General features: G+C 42.9%; 1 protein-coding gene and 2 non-coding genes across 10 annotated transcripts in view; 2 read left to right on the top strand and 1 right to left on the bottom strand.

The window, feature by feature from the left end:
• The first annotated feature begins 5,904 nt into the window (after window positions 1-5,904).
• Window positions 5,905-6,008, top strand: LOC117086455. Its single transcript, XR_004438365.1, has one exon. It is a non-coding gene; the product is annotated as a U6 spliceosomal RNA (small nuclear RNA).
• A 1,157-nt stretch (window positions 6,009-7,165) lies between these two features.
• LOC117086466 lies at window positions 7,166-7,267 on the bottom strand. Its single transcript, XR_004438376.1, has one exon. It is a non-coding gene; the product is annotated as a U6 spliceosomal RNA (small nuclear RNA).
• A 1,854-nt stretch (window positions 7,268-9,121) lies between these two features.
• Window positions 9,122-23,791, top strand: part of RUFY3 (RUN and FYVE domain containing 3) — a 104,289-nt gene continuing 89,619 nt past the window's right edge. For 4 of the 8 annotated variants that reach the window (XM_033214497.1, XM_033214495.1, XM_033214493.1 and 1 more), the window contains exon 1: window positions 9,124-9,749. In XM_033214497.1, the coding sequence (XP_033070388.1) occupies window positions 9,389-9,749 (361 nt within the window). In that variant the 5' untranslated portion in view covers window positions 9,124-9,388. Of the gene's footprint in view, window positions 9,750-23,791 lie in introns of all 8 variants that reach the window. The other 4 variants (XR_004437987.1, XM_033214498.1, XM_033214501.1 and 1 more) reach the window with 3 other exon arrangements.

Here is a 23,791-nt window from a genome sequence, read left to right as displayed (position 1 = left end):
TGAGACCCTGTCTTAAAAAGCAAATTTACTCCACTTGAATGAGTTAATTTTTCTTTGGTTCTACCATAATGGTTCTTTTGTTTGTTTGTTTGTTTTTGTTTTTGAGATGGAGTCTAGCTCTGTTGCCCAGGCTGGAGTGCAGTGGCCCAGTCTCCGCTCACTGCAACCTCCGCCTCCTGTGTTCAAGTGATTCTCCTGCCTCAGCCTCCTGAGTGGCTGGGACTAGAGGCGCCTGCCACCACACCTAGCTGATTTTTGTATTTTTAGTAGACAGGGTTTCACCGGAAGGTCTCGATTTCCTGACCTCATGATCTGCCTCGGCCTCCCAAAGTGCTGGGATTACAGGCGTGAGCCACCACGCCCGGCCAATCATAATGGTTCTTAAACCAGAATCTCCAGGGATCAGTTAATAAGTGTCAAGTACAGATTCCTGTGCCCTACCTGCAGAGATTCTGATTCAACTGTCCTGGTGTTGGGTCCAGTCATCTCTATTTTAACAGGTATGCAACATGATTCTGATCCAAATCGTCTACAGAACGTTTTGGGAAACATTGCTCTGGGTTTTTCTCAGCTAATAACATTAGGCATATGAATGAAGTTAATTACAGGAGTGAAATATGATGTGGCATTACCGTGGGACTACTTCTTGAGAATCTTAAAAACAATAGGCTTCCCCACACCCCACCCCAGAACCATAGCATAGTCCTAATCACATTTTGCATATGACAGTGGGTTCCTAGACTCCCTGAAGCCAGGAGTCCATGGACCTCAGTTAGAAAACTTTATGCTAGCCTGGGCGCGGTGGCTCACGCCTGTAATCCTAGCACTTTGGGAGGCCGAGGAGGGCAGATCACGAAATCAGGAGATCAAGACCATCCTGGCAAACATAGTGAAACCCCGCCTCTACTAAAAATACAGAAATTAGCTGGGTGTGGTGGTGCACTCCTGTAATCCCAGCTACTCAGGAGGTTGAGGCAGGAGAATCACTTGAACCCGGGAGGTGGAAGTTGCAGTGAGCCGAGATCGTGCTACTGCACACCAGCCTGGCGACAGAGCGAGACTCCATCTGAAAAAAAAAGAAAACTTTATGCTAGAAGGGCTGTACCTTTTACCCTTGTGCATTGTTTTATATGGCCTGCTTTAATATATATAATAGGCAATTTTGCCATGGTGGGGTGAGGATTATTGAAATTAAGTAGCTGGCAGAATTTAATTAGCACCTAAAATTTTTTCCCATTTATTAAATGACCTCTTTTAGACATACTTACAGTTTTATTCACACCACACTTGAGCATACATAAAAAGAGAAATATAAATGTAAGCTAAATAAGTTATTCCTTAAGCTTCTTATTCAGTCCAGTTTTTCTAAATTGCTTTTATTCAGATACCCGATGGTCACAGAAAAAAATAATTTTGATGTGATCTTAAGAAGAGTCTTACAAATAAATGAGGCTGGGTGTGGTAGCTCACGCCTGTAATCTCAGAAATTTAGGAGGCCAAGGTGGGCAAATCACTTGAGCACAGGAGTTCGAGACCAGCTTGGGCAACAGGGCGAAACTCTATCTCTACTAAAACTACATAAATTAGCTGGGTATGATTGCATGTGCCTGTGGTCCCAGCTACCAGTGAGGTTGAGGTGGGAGGATCACTTGAGCCTGGGAGGTCAAGGCTGCAGTGAGCTGTGATTGTGCCACTACAGTCCAGCCTGGGGGACAGTGAGGCCGTGTCTCAAAAAAATAAAAAATAAAGTGAGGGGGGCTGAGAACTACTTAGGAATAGTACAAGGAATAAATAGTACAAAAAATAAATCTTTTATGCATTGGAAAAAGAAAAAATGATACTAACTTTGGGAAGAGGCATAAATTCATTACAATTAAAGCAATTAACTGCTTAAATAGGATGCTATGGGACCTCAAAAATGGTATGTACCTTTCTACATGGGGAGAGCAGAGAAAATATCACAGGTTTGTTTGAGCAGAGTTTGGGAGAGGTAGAGTAGGTACCACAATATGAATAAGGCCAGACATGTTAAGCTTAGCCAAAGGCAACAAGGGGTAAGACAAGATAGGAGGATAATATGGAAAGATAGGAAGGGGTTAGATCGTGAAAGACCTTACTAGGTAGTTAATGCACTTAGATTGTATACCAGACATAAAGAAGTGAACCCAGGTTTTTAAGAAATGATGTCGCATAATTAGGTGAATGTTCAGAAAAGTAAATTACTCATTCTAACTGCTGTAGAGGAGGGCAACTGGAATAGATTAAAACCAGCGGCAGGAAAACCAGTGAGGAGTCCTTTGCAATAATACTGGCAAGAAAAGAGGAAGCTTTAAAGCAGAGGACAGGCCAGGCACAGTGACTCACACCTGTAATCCCAGCAAATTGGGAGGCCATGGCAGGTGGATCATTTGAGGTCAGGAGTTCGAGACCAGCCTGATCAAAATGGTGAAACCCCGTCTCCACTAAAAATACAAAAATTAGCCAGGCATGGTGGTGCACACCTGTAATCCCAGCTACTCTGGAGGCTGAGGCAGGAGAATCGCTTGAACCCAGGAGGCAGAGGTTGTGGTGAGCCGAAATTGCACTACTGCACTCCAGCCTGGTCAACAAGAGCAAAGCTCTGTCTAAAAAAAAAAAGAAGAAGAAGAAGAACCTGAAAGAGCATGAGAATTACTGGATACATTCATAGAAATCTTCAGCAACATTATTATTATTATTATTTTGAGATGAAGTCTCTCTCTGTTGCCCAGGCTGGAGTTCAGTGGCGTGACCTTGGCTCACTGCAACCTTCGCCTCCTGGGTTAAAGTGATACTCCTGCCTCAGCCTCCCAAGTATCTGGGACTACAGGCACGTGCCACCATGCACGGCTAATTTTTTTTTTTTTTTTTAGTAGAGATGGGGTTTCACCATGTTGGCCAGGCTAGTCTCGAACTCTTGACCTCAGGCGATCTGCCCACCTTGGCTTCCCAAAGTGCTGAGATTACAGGCATGAGCCACTGTGCCTGGCCTTTTTTTTTTTTTTTTTGAAACAGAGTCTCACTCTGTTGCCCAGGCTGGAGTGCAGTAGCATGATCTTGGCTCACTGCAACCTCTGCCTCCCGGGTTCAAGCAATTCTCCTGCCTCAGCCTCCCGAGTAGCTGGGACTACATGTGCATGCCACATCGCCTGGCTAATTTTTGTATTTTTAGTAGAGACAGGATTTCACCATGTTGGCCAGGCTGGGCTTGAACTCCTGACCTCAAGCAATCCACCCGCCTCAATCCTCCCAAAATTCTGGGATTACAGGCCTGAGTCACCACGCCCGGCCAGCAACATTGTTACGATAAACACTAGCTGAGCCTGGTGGCTGGCACCTGTAATCTCAGCTATGCTGTAGGCTGAAGAGTCTCTGGAGTCTCTTTAGACCTGTGGAAACAATGTATTGTCAGTGATACAGAACTAGGAGAAGTCTTCTTTCTTCAATTCTCTGATTTGTAATACTCAAGATAATTGACCTATAAGTATGATATTATCACAAACTAAATGTTTCTATTTATGTCCAAGGACATTATTTTAATTAGAAATCTGATAGTAAGAATAATCTCAAATTTTGGCAAAGGAAATTGTAGTAGGAACTTGACTAGAGTTTCCATCAATGATTAGGCTATTTGAATATTGTTCTTGAATACTGTTTTTGAATATCTTGACTAACTCTGGAGGCTGAGGTGGGAGGATTGCTTGAAGCCAGGAGTATAACTGCCACCTGGGCAACAGAGTGAAACCCTCCATCTCTAAAATAATAATAATAAACCCTCAAAAAAGACACAAATATGATCAGCTCCTCTTGAACTCTATTTCTCCACAGTATATACAAGGAACACAACTTTGCTGTTAGGTCTTCATAAAAAATATATAATTATGAAACTATGAATCAAAATAACCCCTCAGTGTGTTTTATTTTCTATTTAAAAGCAACACATCCATTACAGACTACTTACAAATACAGAAAGGTAGAAAAACAGAAAAATGTATCCATATGTCTGCACCCAAAGAAAACTATCATGGATTGACCTAAACGTATTATTTATTTTTTTCTTCATCCCACTCAAGGTAGATAAATATATTGTTTTTACTTCTTAAGAGTATCTATAATAAATATAGAGAGGAGATATAAATTGACTAGGTATATATATGTGTGTGTGTGTATATATTTATTATTTTTTTTTTTGAGATGGAGTCTCACTCTGTTGCCTAGGCTGGAGTGCAGTGGCACAGTCTCAGCTCACTGCAACCTCCGCCTCCTGGGTTCAAGTGATTCTCCTGCCTCAGCCTCCTGAGTAGCTGGGATTACAGGCACCCGCCACCATGACAGGCTAATTTTTTTGTATTTTTAGTAGAGATGGAGTTGCACCATGTACCCAGGCTGGTCTCGAACTTCTGACCTAAGGTGATCCACCTCAGCCTCCCAAAGTGCTGGGATTACAGGTGTGAGCCACCGCACCTAGCCTTAAACACATGTATTTTAAATTTTTATTATTTTATTGCCACACTACAGTGTTGTAACTAGGTGTTTTATAATGTTTTGAAAAAATAAGTAATTAAGTCACAGTCATCAAAATTTAGTAATTCAGAAGAACAATGGACTCAGAGCTTTCACAATAACGCATTATATTAATTAGTATCAATACATTTCTACATTTATTAAAATAAGTTTAACACAAAGGCTTAAATTGATTGTTTTCAAATATGACATTTTCCAAGTGCCATACAATGTAAAATAAAACCTCAAGAAAACCATTATTTTAAAATCATAATAAATCTATATACTATACTGAAAAAGAATATCAACACTTCTCAAGTGGTATCTTCCTTTTTTTTTTTTTTTTTTCTTTTCTTTGAAATGGTTTCTTGCTCTGTTGCCCAGGCTGGAGTGCAGTGGTGCGATTTCAGCTCACTGCAACCTCCACCTCCTGGGTTCAAGCAATTCTCCTGCCTCAACCTCCTGAGTAGCTGGGACTACAGGTGCGTGCCAACACACTCGGCTAATTGTTGTATTTTTAGTGGAGATGGGGTTTCACCATGTTGACCAGGCTAGTTTTGAACTCCTGGCCTCAAATGATCTGTCCACCTTAGCCTCCCAAAGTGCTGGGATTATAGGCGCGAGCCACCACACCTGGCCTGATTCACAGCTCTTAAGAAGCTTATACTGTACTAAAAATATATTCTTGTCCATAACATTGATCTTTAAAAAGTTTTAAAATATATTTTTAAGCATCCTTAAGATCACCAAAGGATTTTTTTTTCTTTTTTGAGATGGAGTCTCGCACTGTCACCCGATTGGAGTGTAGTGGCGCGATCTCAGCTCACTGCAACCTCCGCCTCCCCAGGTTCAAGCGATTCTCCTGCCTCAGTCTTACAGGCGTGAGCCACTGCGCACGGCCCACCAAGGGATTTTTTAAAAAACCAAACATGGATAACTAAAAATAAAATGCAGATAAAGTTGAAAAGCACCTCCTGCTTTATTTCACAAGAAAATTAATAGAGCTTGATTCTTAATTATAGTGCTTGGATGTTGTCACTTTAAAACAGTATAGGAAGATGCTCTGTGCATTCTCAAGAAGGAGCAACATGTTTAGGCTTGTTTTTATAATCTTGGCTTCCTTAAATGTGTATAGCAGCTGAATCAGCCCTTTATGTCACTAAAGCTAATGCAGAACTGTGATTATATTATTGATTCAAAAGCTAAAAGCATTAAGAAACTAGGAACTTGGAGTACCATCCACCTTTAAAGAAAAAGTTCATAAATAGCCTTCTCTATCAATTTTAAGAACTCATATTTCAGTTGATTTTCTGTATTAATTTTACTGCCAGTTAATTAATTACATAAAACATAAATAGAACTCTTTTTAAAAATAGAGGCACAGTAATCTCTTCAGCAGTACATATACTAAAATTGGAATGATACAGAGATTAACATGGTTCCTATACTAGGATGATACACAAATTCGAAAAGCGTTCTATATTTTTACAAAAAACTTTTTAAAAATAGAGGCACAAAAATCCAACGCACTGAATGATGTAACAGCATGTCATTGTTTCTGTACCTGTAGGTATCTTGACTAATAAGAAAGGAGAAAGCTGGCAATTCAGACTAGATAATATTTCATATTTTAACTTGGTGACTTCCTTGGTTGATTATTGGCCTTTCTCAAGAATGATCTGTGAGGACTCTGCTCTCATTTCTTCTACCTGCAGTGGTTAAGTGTAGATTCTTGTCAAATTCTTTACCGAAACATTGCAAAACATCTCTGTGAAGGAACCTGATGAGAATATAATGTTATTTTGGAATTTCTGCATGTAAAAACAAGATAAAGGATCCAGTTAAGGGTGAATGTTAAAACCATATAATACATCCAATCTTTCAGTTTTTTTTTTTTTTTTAATTATACTTTAAGTTCTGGGATACATATGCAGAACGTGCAGGTTTGTTACATAGGTATACATGTTCCATGGTGGTTTACTGCACTCATTAACCCATCAGCTACATTAGGTATTTCTTGTAATGCTTCCCCTCCCCTTAACCCCACCTCCCAACAGGCCCCGGTGTGTGATGTTCCCCTCCTTGTGTCCATGTGTTCTCATTGTTCAACTCCCACTTAAGAGAACATGCGGTGTTTGCTTTTTCCGTTCCTGTGTTAGTTTGCTGAGAATGATGGCTTCCAGCCATCCATGTACCTGCAAAGGACATAAACTCACTCTTTTTTATGGCTGCATAATTCCAAGGTGTATATGTGACACATTTTCTTTATCCAGTCTATCATTGACGGGCATTTGGGTTGGTTCCAAGTCTTTGCTATTGTAAATAGTGCTGCAATAAACATACGTGTGTATGTATCTTTGTAGCAGAATGATTTATAGTCCTTTGGGTATATACCGTTAATGGGACTGCCAGGTCAAATGCTTTCAGTTTTTCTTATGAAGGTATCATACAGTTAGCAATTCCTAAAAGACAAATATGTCTTCCTATTGAGATTCTCACCTGCACCAAGAGTTAAGGCCCAAACCACCTTAAAAATGCTAAAGATATAATGAAAAGGCTTTTTCCCCCAACTCAGTATGTTTTATTATTGTAACTTAAATGCTATTTTGCCAAAATGATAAAATATCCCTAGTAATAACTATTTTTTAATATGGAACGCTTCACAAATTTGCAGGTCATCCTCGTGCAGGGAAATGTTAACCTTTTCTGTATCGTTCCAATTTTAGTTTATGTGCTGCTGAAGTATTACTACTAATAATAATTATTATTACTTATTTATTTTTGAGACGAAGTTTTTCTCTTATTGCCCAGAGTGCAGTGGCACAATCTCAGCTCACTGCTACCTCCTCCTTCCGGTTTCAAGCGATTCTCCTGCCTCAGCCTCCCAAGTAGCTGGGATTACAGGTGCCCGCCACCACGCCCAGCTAATTTTTAAAATTTTAAGTAGAGACGGGTTTCACCATGTTGGGCTGGCTGGTCTCGAACTGCTGACCTCGTGATCCACCCACCTCGGCCTCCCAAAGTGCTGGGATTACAGGCGTGAGCCACCGCGCCCGGCCTTAACAATTATTATTTACCCCAATGTTAAGTTGTATTTTAAAGGCTTTATTTCTATTTCTTATTTAGCCCTCATAGTATCTATGAATAATATAATCATTTTACAGAGCTAGACAAATAACTTATTCAAGTAGGTAGTAGGACTGGGATCAACAGGTCAGGGAAATGCCAGAAACCGAAAAGCTAAGACATTTTCTTTCTTTTTTTTTTTTTTTTTTGAGACGTAGTCTTGCTCTGTCACCCAGGCTGGAGTGCAGTGGCCAGATCTCAGCTCACTGCAAGCTCCACCTCCCGGGTTTACGCCATTCTCCTGCCTCAGCCTCTCGAGTAGCTGGGACTACAGGCGCCCGCCACCTCACCCGGCTAGTTTTTTGTATTTTTTTTAGTAGAGACGGGGTTTCACCGTGTTAGCCAGGATGGTCTCGATCTCCTGACCTCGTGATCCGCCCCTCTCGGCCTCCCAAAGTGCTGGGATTACAGGCTTGAGCCACCGCACCCGGCCTTGCTAAGACATTTTCTAAGACTGTTGAAGTTATCCTGTAAACGTTTCCTTTTTAAATGCTTCGAAAAGACTCAGCGAAAAGTAGTATTGCAAGTCTCACGGTAATTGAGAGTAGTAATTTCAAGAGTGATTTACAGAGAATAACAACAGTAATAAAAATGTTTACTTTTCCTTTCAAAGAAGTACAACTTCCTCTACACAGGGAAGGGCTGAACAGAGAAGAGGAAAAAGCAGGTGGGCAAAATGTTACACAACAGTGATTTTTAATTATGAGTCAATATGGCTTCTATGCCAGCATTAAACACAAGGCTAATCAGCTAGAAATTCAGGATAAAGAACCATGAGAGTAACTGGAAATTGTCTTTATTGCCGAAAGAAATGTTTACTTAAGGGAATTACTGGATCAGTAATCATTGATTCGAATACTCAAAGCAACGGTGGCTAATTACTAGCGAGACACGGGCACTGTGAAAGACAGAACTGTCGACCTGTAATTGACATTTGTCGTATAAATTCTAAGCTGTGTGATTTAAAATGCACTCATGCGCACCCGCGGCACTAGAAAACCAGGGAGTTAAAGTCAAAGCAAATACAGGATTTCAGTATAGCGCACAAGACGGGAACAAAAGAGGTGGTGAAAAGAAGACACCCACCTTTGGTTTCTCACATAAAGAGCTCATTAATCAAAACAGTGAATCAACGGTTGAAGTTCCAGTGTGTGAAAGGCAAATGGTACAGTTTAATACCCGGGGGCAGGGAGGTGCTTTTTAAAAATTAGCTTTCGCCTCTTCTTCAACCCAGATCTTTGTGCCTTCGTGTTACCGATAAAGTTGGCGGTTACACGACACAACGCCGCCAGGTATTTCGCCAGGTCTTCCACCTTTCAACCACCAGACACACCTGACCGCCTCAGAGGGCCGAGCGGGGGCGGGTAAGGACGAAGCCTAGGGCGGGAGGGTCGGGAGGGAGTCAGCCCCGCTGGAGGGAAGAGGAAGGTGGGGAGTGGGAGGAGTAGGACGCTGCCCCCTAGGGGAGCCGAGTCACAGGCTGGGGGCCGGGACGGGAGGGGCTGGAGGAGGCGGCCGGTAGCCAGGCCGCGCCGTCGGGCGGGGCGGTCCCTCCAGCTAGCTCGGACCCTGGCGGGGCGGGCTGTGGGCCGAGCGGCGGAGCCCAGGCGCCAGCCCGTGGCCGAGGAGAAAGGTGGCGGTGGCGCGGACGGGACGGGGCGGCGGCTCCTCGCCCTGACCCTCTGCTCCCCTGCCCAGGCCCGGGCGCGAATCGGAGGCGGCGGCGAAGGAAGGAGTGAGCATGGCTGAGACCCCGCCGCCGCCCACCGCTGGTGCCGAAAGTTGCAGCGAGGAGCCGGCGAGGGGCGGGGAGTGGCGGCCCGAGGAGCCGCGGCCCGAGGAGCCGCGTCGCGCTCCCGCCGGGGGCACGGACCGAGAGGGCGAGGTGGGGCCGCAGCCGGCCTCCCCCGCCGGGCAGTCGGAGCCCGACTCGCCGGTGGCCGCCCCCTTCTTCCTGCTCTACCCCGGCGATGGAGGCGCTGGCTTCGGAGTGCGCCCGCCGCCGCAGCAGCAGCGCTCCTGGAGGACCCCGCCGTCCCCCGGCTCCCCGCTGCCCTTCCTGCTGCTGAGCTACCCGAGCGGCGGCGGCAGCGGCAAGCACCGTGAGTGGTGGAGGGGCATGGGGACGCCCGCGGGGAAGGGGGCATTCGGCTGGGGAGGGCAGTCCCGGCCTCCGCGGAGCTCCGCCTCCGGCGGGTTGACGGGAGCCGGGCGGCCGGGAGGCAGGGGCTCTAGGGGCGGCCCTCAGGAAGCTGTTGTCCTGAGGCGCCCGGTGAGGAGGCAGCGGGACGACCGCGATTCGGCCGCCGGATTCTACCTCCGCGTCTCCCCAGGCCGCGACTCCTGCCTGGCCTGGTCTCTCTCCCCTCTCCGGCTGGGCGCTGGTCTTCGCCAGCCTCCCACGTGCTTGGGCGGGGGCAAGAAGCGGCCCGCTTGCCCCTCTCCACCCGGGGCGCCCTGGCCCTGGCCCTGCCCCGGGTCCCGGGCTGGGAACCTTCCCCGAAGGAGTCGAGGAGGGGGCGGTGCCCGGAGACCCGGTGGCCCCTCTGACCCGCCTTCTTCGGGCTCGTGGCGCCGCGGCAGCTGAGTAGGTGTGGTTGCTGCGCCGCCGCCGCCAGTGCGGCCTTAGTAATACTAGTAACTAATTTTTTACGAGCGTTCCTTCCTTGCCGGTAAATATGACAGATCCGTACCCCGGAGTGGAAAGAGAAATCGGAGCGATGCACGAGAAGACAGGAAGGGAGTGTGTGGCTTTGGAAGGATACCTCCCAGGTTATTTCGGTAGTCGGGAAGAGGCCTCCACTTTTAAAGCCCCTGGCATATGGCGAGCGCTCTGAATACAGCTGACCCACACTCCGTGCTGTATTTTTTTTATTAGTAAACTGTTTACTGCTACTGGCAAATGAGTAGGTCTCTAGAGTAGTCAATGAATATAAGGACTCTTAGAGGAGTGTTAAATCTAATTTTAAAATACAAGCTCTTGCAGTATGAAAATGTAGCTGACGATACAAAACATGCTGTAAATGCCAAATACTTTGCTGTATGAGTTCTGAAAAGGGAGAGAGAAACTTGCCTGAAGTGATAGGGAAGGATCCTTCTCTCCCACCCTACACCCTATCTTTTTAACGCACAAGTACAAATCTTTTAGCTGCTCTGCACTGCCAAGAAACCTTGACTCACCTTTTCTGCCCCGATCAGTCCCCTAGGAAAATAAAACACTTATTGATTATTTCCTATGTGCATGTGCTGTGATAATCATGGTTAATAAGTTTGTGTGAGCCAAATTTAAAGCCACTTTTTCAGATGAGGAATCTCGATTTATCCCAAGTAACAGCTTAAGAGAAGGAATGCAGTTGACCCAGATTCCTTTTCTGCTAAACCCATGCTTTTTAATTTGACAAGAGATCCAAAACTGTGATGGTGGATGACAGGTTAACAGTAAGGGTCCATGAGATTCAGCTGGAGGTTGTCCAGTGTTCATGTCTCCTTATTACGTAGTGCGTAATAAGTCAGTGGGCAGACGCTGACCATTGACTGTCTCAGTGTAGCCATCGTTCGTATGTTGGAGTGGTACACTAATATGCAGATGGATTGTCAGCTCATGGCAGAAGTGAGTTTTCCTATACAGAGGAGGCAACGATAAGGATCTTCTCAAGGAGGCTTTGCTTTTGTTTTCTGAGGAATCCTTCTGCTTTGTACTTTAAGCACCGCCTCTTTTTTTGTTTGTACTAAAAATGTTCTCTTTCTGTGTAATCTACATATTAAGCATGCTACTATAGAAAGAAGACTGTCATTTCTCTAACAGTTATGGTACAAAGTTTGATGTACAGGAACTCTTCAACTATTGAACAGTATCAGTTGTGGGAATTACCTGAATTTCAGTTGATTGGACTCCCTCATTGTTAAAGGTTATCTTTATGTTCTTAATTATTGTAGAAAATAACAATATTTTGTTACTATTATCAGTTAATACTGTTGCTTAAGCTTGATCAAGATCGGGACCAGAGGACTTAAAGCTAAAGTTTCATGAGCATGATCTCAGTCTCTACCTTATGATACTAGCGAATGTATGGTGTTTGTTTTTTTGTTTTTGAGAGGGAGTCTTGCTCTGTGGCCCAGGAGAAGTGCAGTGGCCTGACCTCGGCTCACTGCAACCTCCTCCTTCCGGATTTAGGCGATTCTTCTGCCTCAGTCTCCTGAGTAACTGGGATTACAGGCACCCACAACCATGCCCAGCTAAGTTTTGTATTTTTAGTAGAGACGAGGTTTCACCGTGTTGGCCAGGCTGTTATCGAACTCCTGACCTCAAATGATCCACTTGCTTCGGCCTCCCAAAGTGCTGGGATTACAGGGGTGAGCCACCATGCCCAGCCAGTATGGTGTTTTTTGTTAGCATGTAAGTTCTAATATTTCCTCATGGTGTTTATTTTTGAAATAGTTTGTTGATGTGTATGTGTTCAGAAAAGTTACTGGGAATGTATACGTGTCCTACTTCTTCTGCTTTTAAAGATTAGTCACTGAGAACATTTCATATTAGCGAAAAAAAAATCACTGTTACATGTTTTATTTAAATATAAAATTGATTCAAAATAGTTTTTGCTTTGGACTGAGTTTTTGTTTTTACCTGTTATTTTTATATGTACTTTAGACTGTAAGCATACTTACAGAAAGGAACACTCTAGATATTAATAAAAAGTTCCTTGTTACCCTGCAAAGTCCATGGAATATTGCTTTCTATAATGTAACTGGATACCAGAACTTTTATTCTCTTGACTACTCATTTAAGAAATTGGAGACCAGGCAAGGTGCTGGTGGCTCACACCTGTATTCCCAGCCCTTTGGGAGATTAAGGCAGAGGATCACTTGAGTCCAGAAGTTCAGGGCTGCAGTAAGCTATGATTGCACCATTGCATTCCTGCCTGAGCAACAGAACGAAACCCTGTTTTTAAAAAAATAAAAATAAAATACATGAAAACTAGAGACCAAACAGTTTTTGTTTTTTAGTTTGTGTTTTTGAGACAGTCTCACTCTGTGCTCAGGCTGGAGTGGCTAGAATGCAGTGGTGCAATCTGGGCTGACTGCCACCTCTTCCTCCCAGGTTCAAGAGATTCTCCTGCCTCAGCCTCCCAAGTAGTTGGGATTACAGGTGCGCACCACCACTCCAGCTATTTTTTTGTATTTTAGTAGAGACCATGTTGGCCAGGCTGCTCTCAAACTCCTAGACTCAAGTGATCCACCCTCCTCGGCCTCACAAGCGATGGGATTACAGGTGTAAGCCACCACACCTGGCCCCAAACAGTTTTTTTAAAAGACTTCTTAATTACGAGAATGGTATATGTACTCAACCTCAGTGCCTAGTGAATATTACAATAACTGGGATCTGCCTCTTTAGCAACCCAATTTTTAACTCTCAGTAATGTGTTTGCCAAAAGTGTGTAAAATATAATAGCTTTGAAAGACTGTGTATTAAGGTAGTATTATCTTTTTATTTTAGAAATATTGAGTGTACTTAGAGGTTTTAAAAATTAAATTTTACATATGAGTTCAGAAGTTCTGTTTTTAAATAACAGTGCTGAAGAATAGCAAAAATGTGTGCGACTTGAACAGTGGCTCATGCCTGCAATCCCAGCACTTTGGGAGGCCTAGGCAGGAGTATCACTTGAGCCCAGGAGTTGGAGACCAGCCTGTACAACATAAGCAGACTCCGTCTCTACCAAAAAAAAAAAAGTTTTTAATTAAAAATAGCTGGGCATGGTGGCACATGCCTCTGGTGCCAACTACTGAGGAGTCTGAGGTGGGAGGATGGCATGAGCCTGGGAAGTTGAGGATGCAGTAAGCCATGATCACACCACTGTATTCCAGTCATGGTAATAGAGCGAGACTCTGTTTCAAAAAAAAGTTTGTAAATAGAAGGTAGCCTAAACTTTTCAGGGTTTGTCACATGAATTGTTTTGTTGGAAAATCTTGCAGGATATAATATCCATGAAATCAGTATGCTTCAATGCAGTGTGAAAGGAGACTTCTGATGTGCCTTGTTGGGGATTATGTCTCTTTCTGAGTCTTTGAGTGCTGGTAATCTGCTAGGTTTTTATATTTCTAACTTTAAATCTCAAAAAACTCTCTACCATGCCTTTTAAACTTTGATTTTATAAAAAGTACAAGTAGCACATGAATGTATTCTTATTGTTTAAATGTTTCATGGTACAAAAGTACAGTTACAAAGTGAACTTTCCTCTTTGTGGCCCTCCAGCACCCTCCCCCCAGTTCCTTATTGGAGGATGCCCACTTTTGAGTTTGGGGAGTTTTCATCCAGAACTTTTTCAGGCATTTACAGACATGTATGTTTTTATATTTCATGGTGGCTTTATCCTCTTCGTGTATGTATGACCTTCCATGCCAGTTTCTCAGCAACTACAGTACGTCAGGAGGATCTGCTTGCATGCCATGGTGTAATACTTTCAATGCTTTCCTTTTCCGTCCTGCGATTAGAGATCATCTTGTGAACAGACAGGATAGACAAAAGATGGCTTCTCTTTAGTGTTGGATGGAAAAGGCACCCTGCTGTTTGCACAGTTACCAGCTTCTATTTAATTATTCTTTTCTCCTTCCAACTCCCACAACTACGGCAAACACTGTTCAAGGCAATGCTGTGCAAATAGCCCACATCCTTGCCCTTATCTTTTCTCTCCCAGTTAAGGCAGTGTCCAAAAAAGTGTCCCACTCACCAAGTAGCACCTTTCTGTATTTTTAAGTGCTGGTTTGAGATAGGAGGAAGGCTAGAAGAGGAATAGAAAAAGAATCTTGAAAAGGACTGGCAGCGTTACTATGACTACCCACTTCAAAGTTTAGTATACTTAACAGTGAATGCCATGATTGAGCCCTGGATAGTGAAGAGAATGAGGTACCTAGAAGCCTTTGTCTCTGACAGATGCACTTGAAAAATCCATTGTGTGGGGAAGGAGGTTTGAAATATACATATAAACCCAGGCATTAGTATTTAAGCGGAGAAAATTTATGCTTGCAGTTTCATTAACATATATACACACACAAGTATACAATTCTGTATATATTATATATATTGCATGCATGCATATATGTATATGTAGATTGTATATGTGTGTAAAATACATTTTTTTTTAGTTTATCCTCTGCGGCCATTTCTGTTATCTCTCTTCTTTTTTCATTGTTTAATAGTACTCTAGAAAACAGTAAAGGCGGGAGGCAGTGACTCATGCCTGTAATCCCATCACTTTGGGAGGCCAAGGCAGGCGAATCACCTGAGGTCGGGAGTTCGAGATCAGCCTGACCAACATGGAGAAACCCCGTCTCTACTAAAAATACAAAACTAGGCGGGCGTGTTGCCGCACACCTGTGATCCCAGCTACTCAGGAGGTTAAGGCAGGAGAGTCGCCTGAACCCGGGAGGCGGAGGTTGTGGTGAGCCGAGATCGCGCTATTGCACTCCAGCCTGGGCAACAAGAGTGAAACTCTGTCTCAAAAAAAAATAAAATAAAATAAAAAAGAAGACAATATACCAGGTCAGGAGTTGAACATGTTTTTTTTTTTTGTTTTATTTATTTAAAAAAAAATTTTTTTTTTTTTTTTTGAGACAGAGTCTCGCTCTGTCGCCCAGGCTGGAGTGCAGTGGCCGGATCTCAGCTCACTGCAAGCTCCGCCTCCCGGGTTTACGCCATTCTCCTGCCTCAGCCTCCCGAGTAGCTGGGACTACAGGTGCCCGCCACCTCGCCCGGCTAGCTTTTTGTATTTTTTAGTAGAGACGGGGTTTCACCGTGTTAGCCAGGATGGTCTCGATCTCCTGACCTCGTGATCCGCCCGTCTCGGCCTCCCAAAGTGCTGGGATTACAGGCTTGAGCCACCGCGCCCGGCCCAAAAAAAAATTTTTATGTAAAGAGATATGTCAATGGGCCGGTCATGGTGGCTCACGCCTGTAATCCCAGCACTTTGGGAGGCCAAGACAGGCGGATAACTTAAGGTCAGGAGTTCAAGACCAGCCTGACCAACATGGTAAAACCCCATCTCTACTAAAAATACAAAAAAATTAGCCAGGTGTGGTAGTGCACGCCCATAATCCCAGCTACTGGGGAAGCTGAGGCAGGAGAACCACTTGAACCCGGGAGGCAGAGGCTACAGTGAGCCAAGATCTGCCACTGCACTCTAGCCTGGGCCACAGAGCGAGACTCCGTCTCAAAAAAAATAAAAAATAAAAAATAAAAGGTATGTCAAAGAAGAGCCCAAGTGAAAATAAACAATTTTTTAAAAAAAGAAACGAGGTCTCACTGTGTTGCCCAGGCTGGTCTTGGACTCCTGGGCTCAGGCGATCTTCCTGCCTCGGCCTTCCACAGTGCTGTGATTACAGACATGAACCACCATGCCTGGCCTCAGATACATGTTAACCAGTTCACCTGCTGGATGCTTCTTTAAACTTTGAAAAGGCAGAAGTACTTTATTGTGTTTTGTAAACATTGAGGCATCTGCCCACGCTGGAACATATGAGGGAAATGGTCAAACTTTCAGAACCCCAAAAGATTGGGCATGGTTACCTTCATACTAGTAGTTTTGGAAACAGCAGAGTGATGTGTGACTTTTTAAAACACAGATTTTCGGTATTTTCAATGTAGATCAGTGTCCTCATTTACCTTTCTGTGATTCATAAATCTGTTAGCCCTCTGCTCTTTTCCAACTGTGTTAAGAAAGCAAAGAGCCATTTTCTGATCCATTAAGTGCCTTTTGTCAAATAGTAGATAAAAAGCACCCACCCACACACAAACCTCAGAAATGTAGCATCTTTCCGAGGATGTGTAACTACCAGAGATCTGGAGTTTAGGTGTTCAGTGTTTCGATGTAACTGGCTCCTTCCACGCACAGCTGACATGACCTCAGACCTCCTGCGCTACTGAGAGACAGGTAGCTGGGTCATGCCCCCATTTCCTTCCCCATGACTAAACTCTCTGCATGCCTTCCTGATTCTGCCTTTGTGAGCAGGGCTGCCTGAACTCTCACAGTTTTTCTTCCCAGCCAATTCTCCCCTTCTCTTCTGCCGCCATCTTTTTGTTGCACCTGTTCTTCTGGCCTGGCATTATCAAAAAGTCAAATCACCCTTTTTATTGACAGAGCAACAATTTCAGAATATTAGATGTAATCTTTGAGTCTTTCTTTAGTTGCTACTGTTCTGACAGTCATAGACTTATTCTTTGTAGACAGAGTTTTCTTTTTTCTTCTCATCTTAGTTTCATTCTGGACACTAGAGGGTCCTAAAAGGCTCTTCATTATATAATAATTTTTTTTTGTAGTTCTGAAACCCAAACAATTACCAATAAAGGATGTGATTGTGAGATAATAATAATACTAGTGGCCACCATTTGTGGGATATTTTTGTGTGCCGTGCAGAGCTAGAAACTTCACATGTAATAGTACTTAGCAGTTTTTTGAACTGAAGCCAGGGGATGAATTCATATTCCTCAATAACCTTCAAAGCGCATGTTCTTAATCACTGTACATTCCCTCACCATCAGGGTCTTAAATAAGCTGGTTTGAGGGGAGAGCAGTAAAGGTTGCTGGGTAGGAGGGATAGCAGAGGAAAGGTGGCAAAGAAAGCAACTTTGGGGAATAAAAGACAAGTATTGGCCTCAAAACATATTCACCTGACTATATTCTGTCTTGTATCTTTTCTCTTTTTTAAAAAATTTTTCATAGAAATCTACATGTTAAAGAGGTAGGATTTTATCAGGAAGCTAAGAGGACATATTTTTCTAGTATGTCCTAGTAGTATATACTATACTAGTATGTCTAGTATAGTATGGGCTATAGATAGTAAAAAGTCTAGATGTATGATGATGGAAGTGTAGCAGAATAAACTGGATGAAATAATTTTTTTGTTGACAATATTTTTCAAAATTCCTTAAATAGTTAAAAGAACTAACTAAAAAATGGGCTGCCCTTTTATCATTGCACAATAGGCAACCTGTAGGCAACATAAATAAAAGTAGAATCCCGTTTTTAATGAATTGTACAGGACATCACACCTATTACATGTCTACCCAAGCCTTACTAATATTGAAACACACTCCCTACTGTGTGAAGTGGCTCAGGTTATGAGCTGTAAAATTTGTTGTGGGAAGTCAGTAGCACACCGTAAGCATTAAACAATTGGTTTGAAGTTGTGTGAGAGGAAATTTTGTTTTGTTTTGCTTTTTTGAGACGGAGTTTCACTTTTGTTGCCCAGTCTGGAGTGCGACGGGGCAATGTTGCTTCACAGCAACCTCTGCTTCCCAGGTTTAGCCGATTCTCCTGCCTCAGCCTCCTGAGTAGCAGGGACTACAGGCGTGCACCACCACACCCACCTAATATTTGTATTTTAGTAGAGATGGGGTTTTGCCATGTTGGCCAGGCTGGTCTTGAATTCCTGACCTCAACCTCCCAACCTCCCGCCCGCCCCAACCTCCCAAAGTGTTGGGATTACAGGTGTGAGCCACCATGCCCGGCCAGGAAATGTTTTTAGAGTTACAAAGCAGTGGTGGTACTTGAGAAGGTAAGTAGCAATATGGCCATGCCCCCTACTGTATTTGAATAATTGTGAAAAGGTTCATAGTCCCCCTAAACCGTCTCAGGGCTGCTGGCCAAGGTGGTGTTCCTCTCTTTGCAAAGCCTTTTTTATCTGACATGCTCCCTACCAAGCGGACAAGACACTCAGCTATGTCAGGGGGAGTGGTGGGGCAGAGGTGGGAAAGTTTGGAAGAAAGGTGTGGGAACCTTGTGATCTGTAGGAAAGGAGAGTCTGCAGGTCAAGACAGCAAAAAGCAGGTAGAAAGCTGAAGTTGTTGCAGCATGTCGCCTCTGAGAGTGTGATTCTTCTAACTTGAGAATCTGTTTAGGGACTCTCCATAGGCAGTTATCTACTTCTGCTATCTTTTTCATGAACTTAGAAAATCTGATCACTTGAGGTGAATGCTTGGTAAAATTCTGACCTATCTCTCTTCCTCAAAATCTGAGAGACCACTGTAACCCTCTGCTCACATGTCCTTTTTACTTTCCTCTGCCTTTGTCCCATAAACATTTATCCTTACTGATTTTCATTTTATGTGTTCATAGGGTCTTTCCAGAACTCTCAAAGCAGAAGCACTTATTATAGTGCAGTTATGGTGACATTTACTTACTGTTTACTTTGTGCCAAGTGCCGTGCTAAGCATTTAACTCCGAAATAGTTAATATTATTATCCACATTTTGTCAGTGTAGAAATGGGTACAGAGAAGTAATTTGCCAAGGTTACTCAGCAGCTAAGTGGTAGACCTAGGATTCACTGTGAGCATGCTGACTCCAGAGTCCACATGCTCTGTCACACTCTTTAATTGCCTCCCATAACTGGAATCAGGTCCTAGATTGGAGGCACCTCTTCAGGCAACAGCCCTCTAGTTCCATATTCTACTCACTGATGCTCTGTTTACTAAAAATGAGTAAATTAATGAAACCCAAGAGTCACCAATCTGATAGAAAAAATAGTTGTATATGTAAAAAACGCTGAATAGGTCAATTTATGACAGACATTATGACTTTCCTGAACACCTAAAATTGTCTGTTTCTTGTCTATTGCCTTGTGCTTTCTTCTGCAACCCTAGCATATGGGAGGTGCCCTGTACATGTTGAATGAATGAATCTGTTATGTACACATGAATGAAGCCAGTGTTAGAATGACCTGTTTGTTGAGGCATAAATATAGTTTGATTTTATAGAATTTGGGGGTTTTCACAATTGAAGTAAAACATGAGAGTGGAAAAATACCATTGCAAGGCTATATACATATCTATACCAGCAAGTGTCTATTGAGAGTCCAGTATTTGGTAGGTACTATTTTGAGTAGATATGTAAGAGGTGTGCAAAATGCATATTTCTTTGGTGGAGCTTCTGGTCTTTGTGGAGCTAGTTATTTAGTTTCATTTTACAACTGAGTAAATTAGGGCAAGAGGAGGATAAATTTCCCAAGGTCACCTACGAAGTTTTTGATAGCTTTACATCTGTAAATTATTATCTACAGCCACTGAACCATGAAATCAGTTTTGCTTTTCAGGGTAGAGGTTATTCTTAATCTTATGCTGGTTAATTTTAACAAGTGAAAAGATGATGCATTATAATACTCCTGGTGGTGTTTGTTTCTAACAAAGTAATGATAGCTCAACTTTTCGGGTGTATCATTTTATAGTTATTGTCAACCTTGGTTAATATCTATAAAGTGACACTGAGCCTACCAAGTGTGTAAACTTAAAATTGAAGAAATCTTGAAATCAGAGGTAGACATAATAGATTGTGGTTCTGGGAAAGGAGGTGGGAGGGTGTACTGGAGCATGTGAAATAATCGTGATCATTGAGTTGAATAATCATATAATTTAACAGAAACATCTGGGCTTTCCACCAATGTCATCATGATGATGATTCATCAAAGATACCCTTTCATGGCTGGGTGCGGTGGCTCATGCCTGTAATCCCAGTACTTTGGGAGGCCGAGGCACATGGATCTCTTGAGGTCAGGAGTTTGAGACCAGCCTGGCCAACATGGTGAAACCCCGTCTCTACTAAAAATACAAAAATTAGCCAGGCCTGGTGGTATGTGCCCATAATCCTAGCTACTCGGGAGACTGAGGCAGTGAGGCAGGAGAATCGCTTGAACCCAGGAGGCAGAGGTTGCAATGAGCTGAGATCGTGCCACTGCACCCTAACCCAGGCAAGAGTAAGACTCTGTCTCAAAAAAAAAAAAAAAAAAAAAAAAAAAAAAAATTCCCTTTCATGCTAACAGCAACTAGTGAAATAGGGGGGAAATGAGATTTTTCTTCTTAAATTATGAAACCGTGATTCAGGAAGCTGCCAATCAGAACTTTGTGAGCTTTACAAATTTAGTTGCTCAACTTGACAAATTTTAGGAAGTTTCTATTCTGCATTATGAAAATCAGAAATAACCCAGATGCCCACCAACATGAAAATGAATCAGAAAGCCGGGCGCGGTGGCTAAGCCTGTAATCCCAGCACTTTGGGAGGCCAAGGCGGGTGGATCACGAGGTCAGGAGATCGAGACCATCCTGGCTAACACGGTGAAACCCCGTCTCTATTAAAAATATAAAAAATTAGCCGGGCATGATGGCTCGTGCCTATAGTCCCAGCTACTTGGGAGGCTGAGGCAGGAGAATTGCTTGAACCCGGGAGGCGGAGGTTGCAGTGAGCCAAGATTGCGTCACTGCACTCCAGCCTGGGCAACAGAGCGAGACTCCATCTCAAAAAAAAAGAAAATAAATCGGAATGTGTGTACGTTTTTTTGTTTTGGAGTTTTTTGTTTTGTTTTGTTTTGTTTTGTTTTTTGAGATGGAGTCTGTCTCTGTTGCCCAGGCTGGAGTGCAGTGGCATGACCTCTGCCTCCCGGGTTCAAGCGATTCTCCTGCCTCAGTTTCCCGAGTAACTGGGATTACAGGCATGTGCCACTATGCCCGGATAATTTTTGTATTTTTAGTAGAGACGGGGTTTCACCACGTTGACCAGGGGGGTCTCTATCTCCTGACCTTAAGTGATCCACCCGCCTAAGCCTCCCAAAGTGCTGGGATTACAGATGTGAGCCACCGCGCCTGGCCAAATCAGAAATTTTTTGTACATACATTGGAACACTACCTTATAATACAGCAGCCAAAAGGATAAACTACATATACATACTACAGTTTGGATCAGCCTTAGAAAATACAGCATTGAAATCCAGGTGCAGTGGCTCATGCATATAATCCCAGCACTTTGGGAGGCTGAGGTGGGCAGATCACCTGAGTTCAGGAGTTCGAGACCAGCTGGCCAACATGGTGAAACCCCGTCTCGACTAAAAATACAAAAGTTATCTGGGCATGGTGGTGGATGCCTGTAATCCCAGCTACTCGGGAGGCTGAGACAGGAGGATCGCTTGAACCTGGGAGAGGACGGGTTGCAGTGAGCCAAGATCACACCACTGCACTCTAGTCTGGATGACAAGAGCAAAACTCCGTCTCAAAAAAAAAAAAAATACAGCATTGAATGAAAGGCTTAGAAAGTTTTATAGAGCATGAAACACTTTCTATAAGAAAGTTGAAAAAGACTGAAAATATATTGCTTAGACCTTCATATATTTGTAACAATATTTTTGAAATAAGATAATGATTTACACTAAATTCAGAAGGGTTGCCTTGAAATGAGAGGTGGGAGTTTAGAAACTAGAAGGAGCACATAAGTACATGTGTTGGTCCATTTCTCCAGTTGAGCGAGGGTTTCAGGGATATTGGTTATATTCTGTAAGGATTTAAAATTATACATTGAGTTTGCTATTCTTAAAAAATGCACAATGCGTCATTTTAGAAAATGATTCCCCCCATCATTTATCTTTTCCTATTTCAGAATGTATCAAGTGTTCTTAATTTGTCCAACTAGTATGTAAATGTGGAGGGAATTAGTGACAGAGTAGTAGTAGGATGAACCAAGTACATAGTGGAAGCATTTGGTCTACCCTTCATGAGCACGTGACAGAAAAAAATCCATACTGGGTTCTCAGTTTGTCAGAATGTGCCCACTTACTAAAAGGCTGAACTAAATACATAAGTTGGGGGGTCTGGAGGAAGGGTTGTGCAGCATTAAGGTGTAAAGTATGAAAGCTGATAAAAAATTTCTTCAAATCTTAAATTTGTTGAAACTCACGTTTAGGAAATTTCATGAGGAGACTTTGCCTGCGTATGTGTGTGTGCGTGTTTTAAATGTCTTTTTACTTTTTCTGAGTAAAATTTAACGTTCGGGGAGGAAGAAGAGTTAGAATAGAATGCTGAAGTTGCAGAGTGTAGAAGGAACACGGACTTTGAGGCATCTAGACAGAAGTAGCTTGGAATAACAGATCTGCTACTTGCTAATTGTGTGATCCTGGGCCAGTTACGTGGCTGAACTTTGATTTCATTGTGTATAAAGAGAAGGTATCAGTCTCTACTTTGCGGTGATTTTGTGAAGACTTGACGTGGTATTTGTAAAGCACCTAACAGAAAATAGAAATTTAATAAATCATAGCTACTTTAAGTAATTTTTCCACAATATGTAACAGAGACATTGAGGCTGTCAAGTTAATCTTTGTCTTATAGCAGCAACCGAGTACAAATATCCTTTAAGAGGAATGTAACTTCTGACTTTGAAGTGTGAATTTTATTTGCTTTGAATCAATCATAATGTGGAAAATACAGACTGTTTAAGCAGCTAGAACGTAGTATTTTTTGGATCTTCATTTTGGATTTGAACTTCACATAGGCCTATTAATTCTTTTAGGGCCACAGACTGAACTCCCACCTGCCTCACAACCATCTTACAAATAGGTGCCATTACTCACAAATAGGATCAAATGAGAAAATAGTTCAGTACAGCTCATACAGTAATTACTCTGTATATGAGAAAAAAAATCAAGGTTTGAATATCTTACTGATGGCTTAACTTTATCTTTATATTCAAAGCTAAGATGTTTACTTAGTAAAGACCGAAATGTAAAAACAGTACTAAACAATATCTAGAATTTTTTTTTTTTTGAAATGGAGTTTCGCAGGCTGGAGTGCAATGGCATGAGCTCAGCTCATCGCAACCTCCGCCTCCCAGGTTCAAGTGATTCTGCTGCCTCAGCCTCCAGAGTAGCTGGGATTACAGGCATGCGCCACCACGCCCAGCTAATTTTGTATTTTTAATAGAGATAGAGTTTCTCCATTTTGGTCAGGCTGGTCTTGAACTCCCGACCTCAGGTGACCCACCCACCTCAGCCTCCCAAAGTGCTGGGATTGCAGGTGTGAGCCACTGTGCCTGGCTATAGAATTGTTTTTATAAGTTTCTACAAATAGTACTGTTTTCATAGTAACTTCATTGCCTATAAACAACGAATACCTGTTCGTGCTGAAGACTCAATGGTGTTTTACCTAAAGAACAGCGTAGAAGTACAGGTTTTCTTGTCCACCCCTGGGTCTTATTTCTGAAATGGCTGCTAACAACTCAAACTGGTAGATCTGGGAAATTGAAGGATACCAACACAGGCATGTTTTTCTTTCCTTGCCAAAAACTTTAGTTGTTTTGGGCTTGCCTCTCTGTGTCCTCTATCTGGAGAGAGGCAGGGTGG

The sequence above is a fragment of the Trachypithecus francoisi genome, unplaced genomic scaffold (genome assembly GCF_009764315.1).
Source record: "Trachypithecus francoisi isolate TF-2019V2 unplaced genomic scaffold, Tfra_2.0 Lachesis_group1, whole genome shotgun sequence".
Taxonomy (NCBI): domain Eukaryota; kingdom Metazoa; phylum Chordata; class Mammalia; order Primates; family Cercopithecidae; genus Trachypithecus; species Trachypithecus francoisi.
This window is presented reverse-complemented; position numbering and strand designations above follow the sequence as displayed.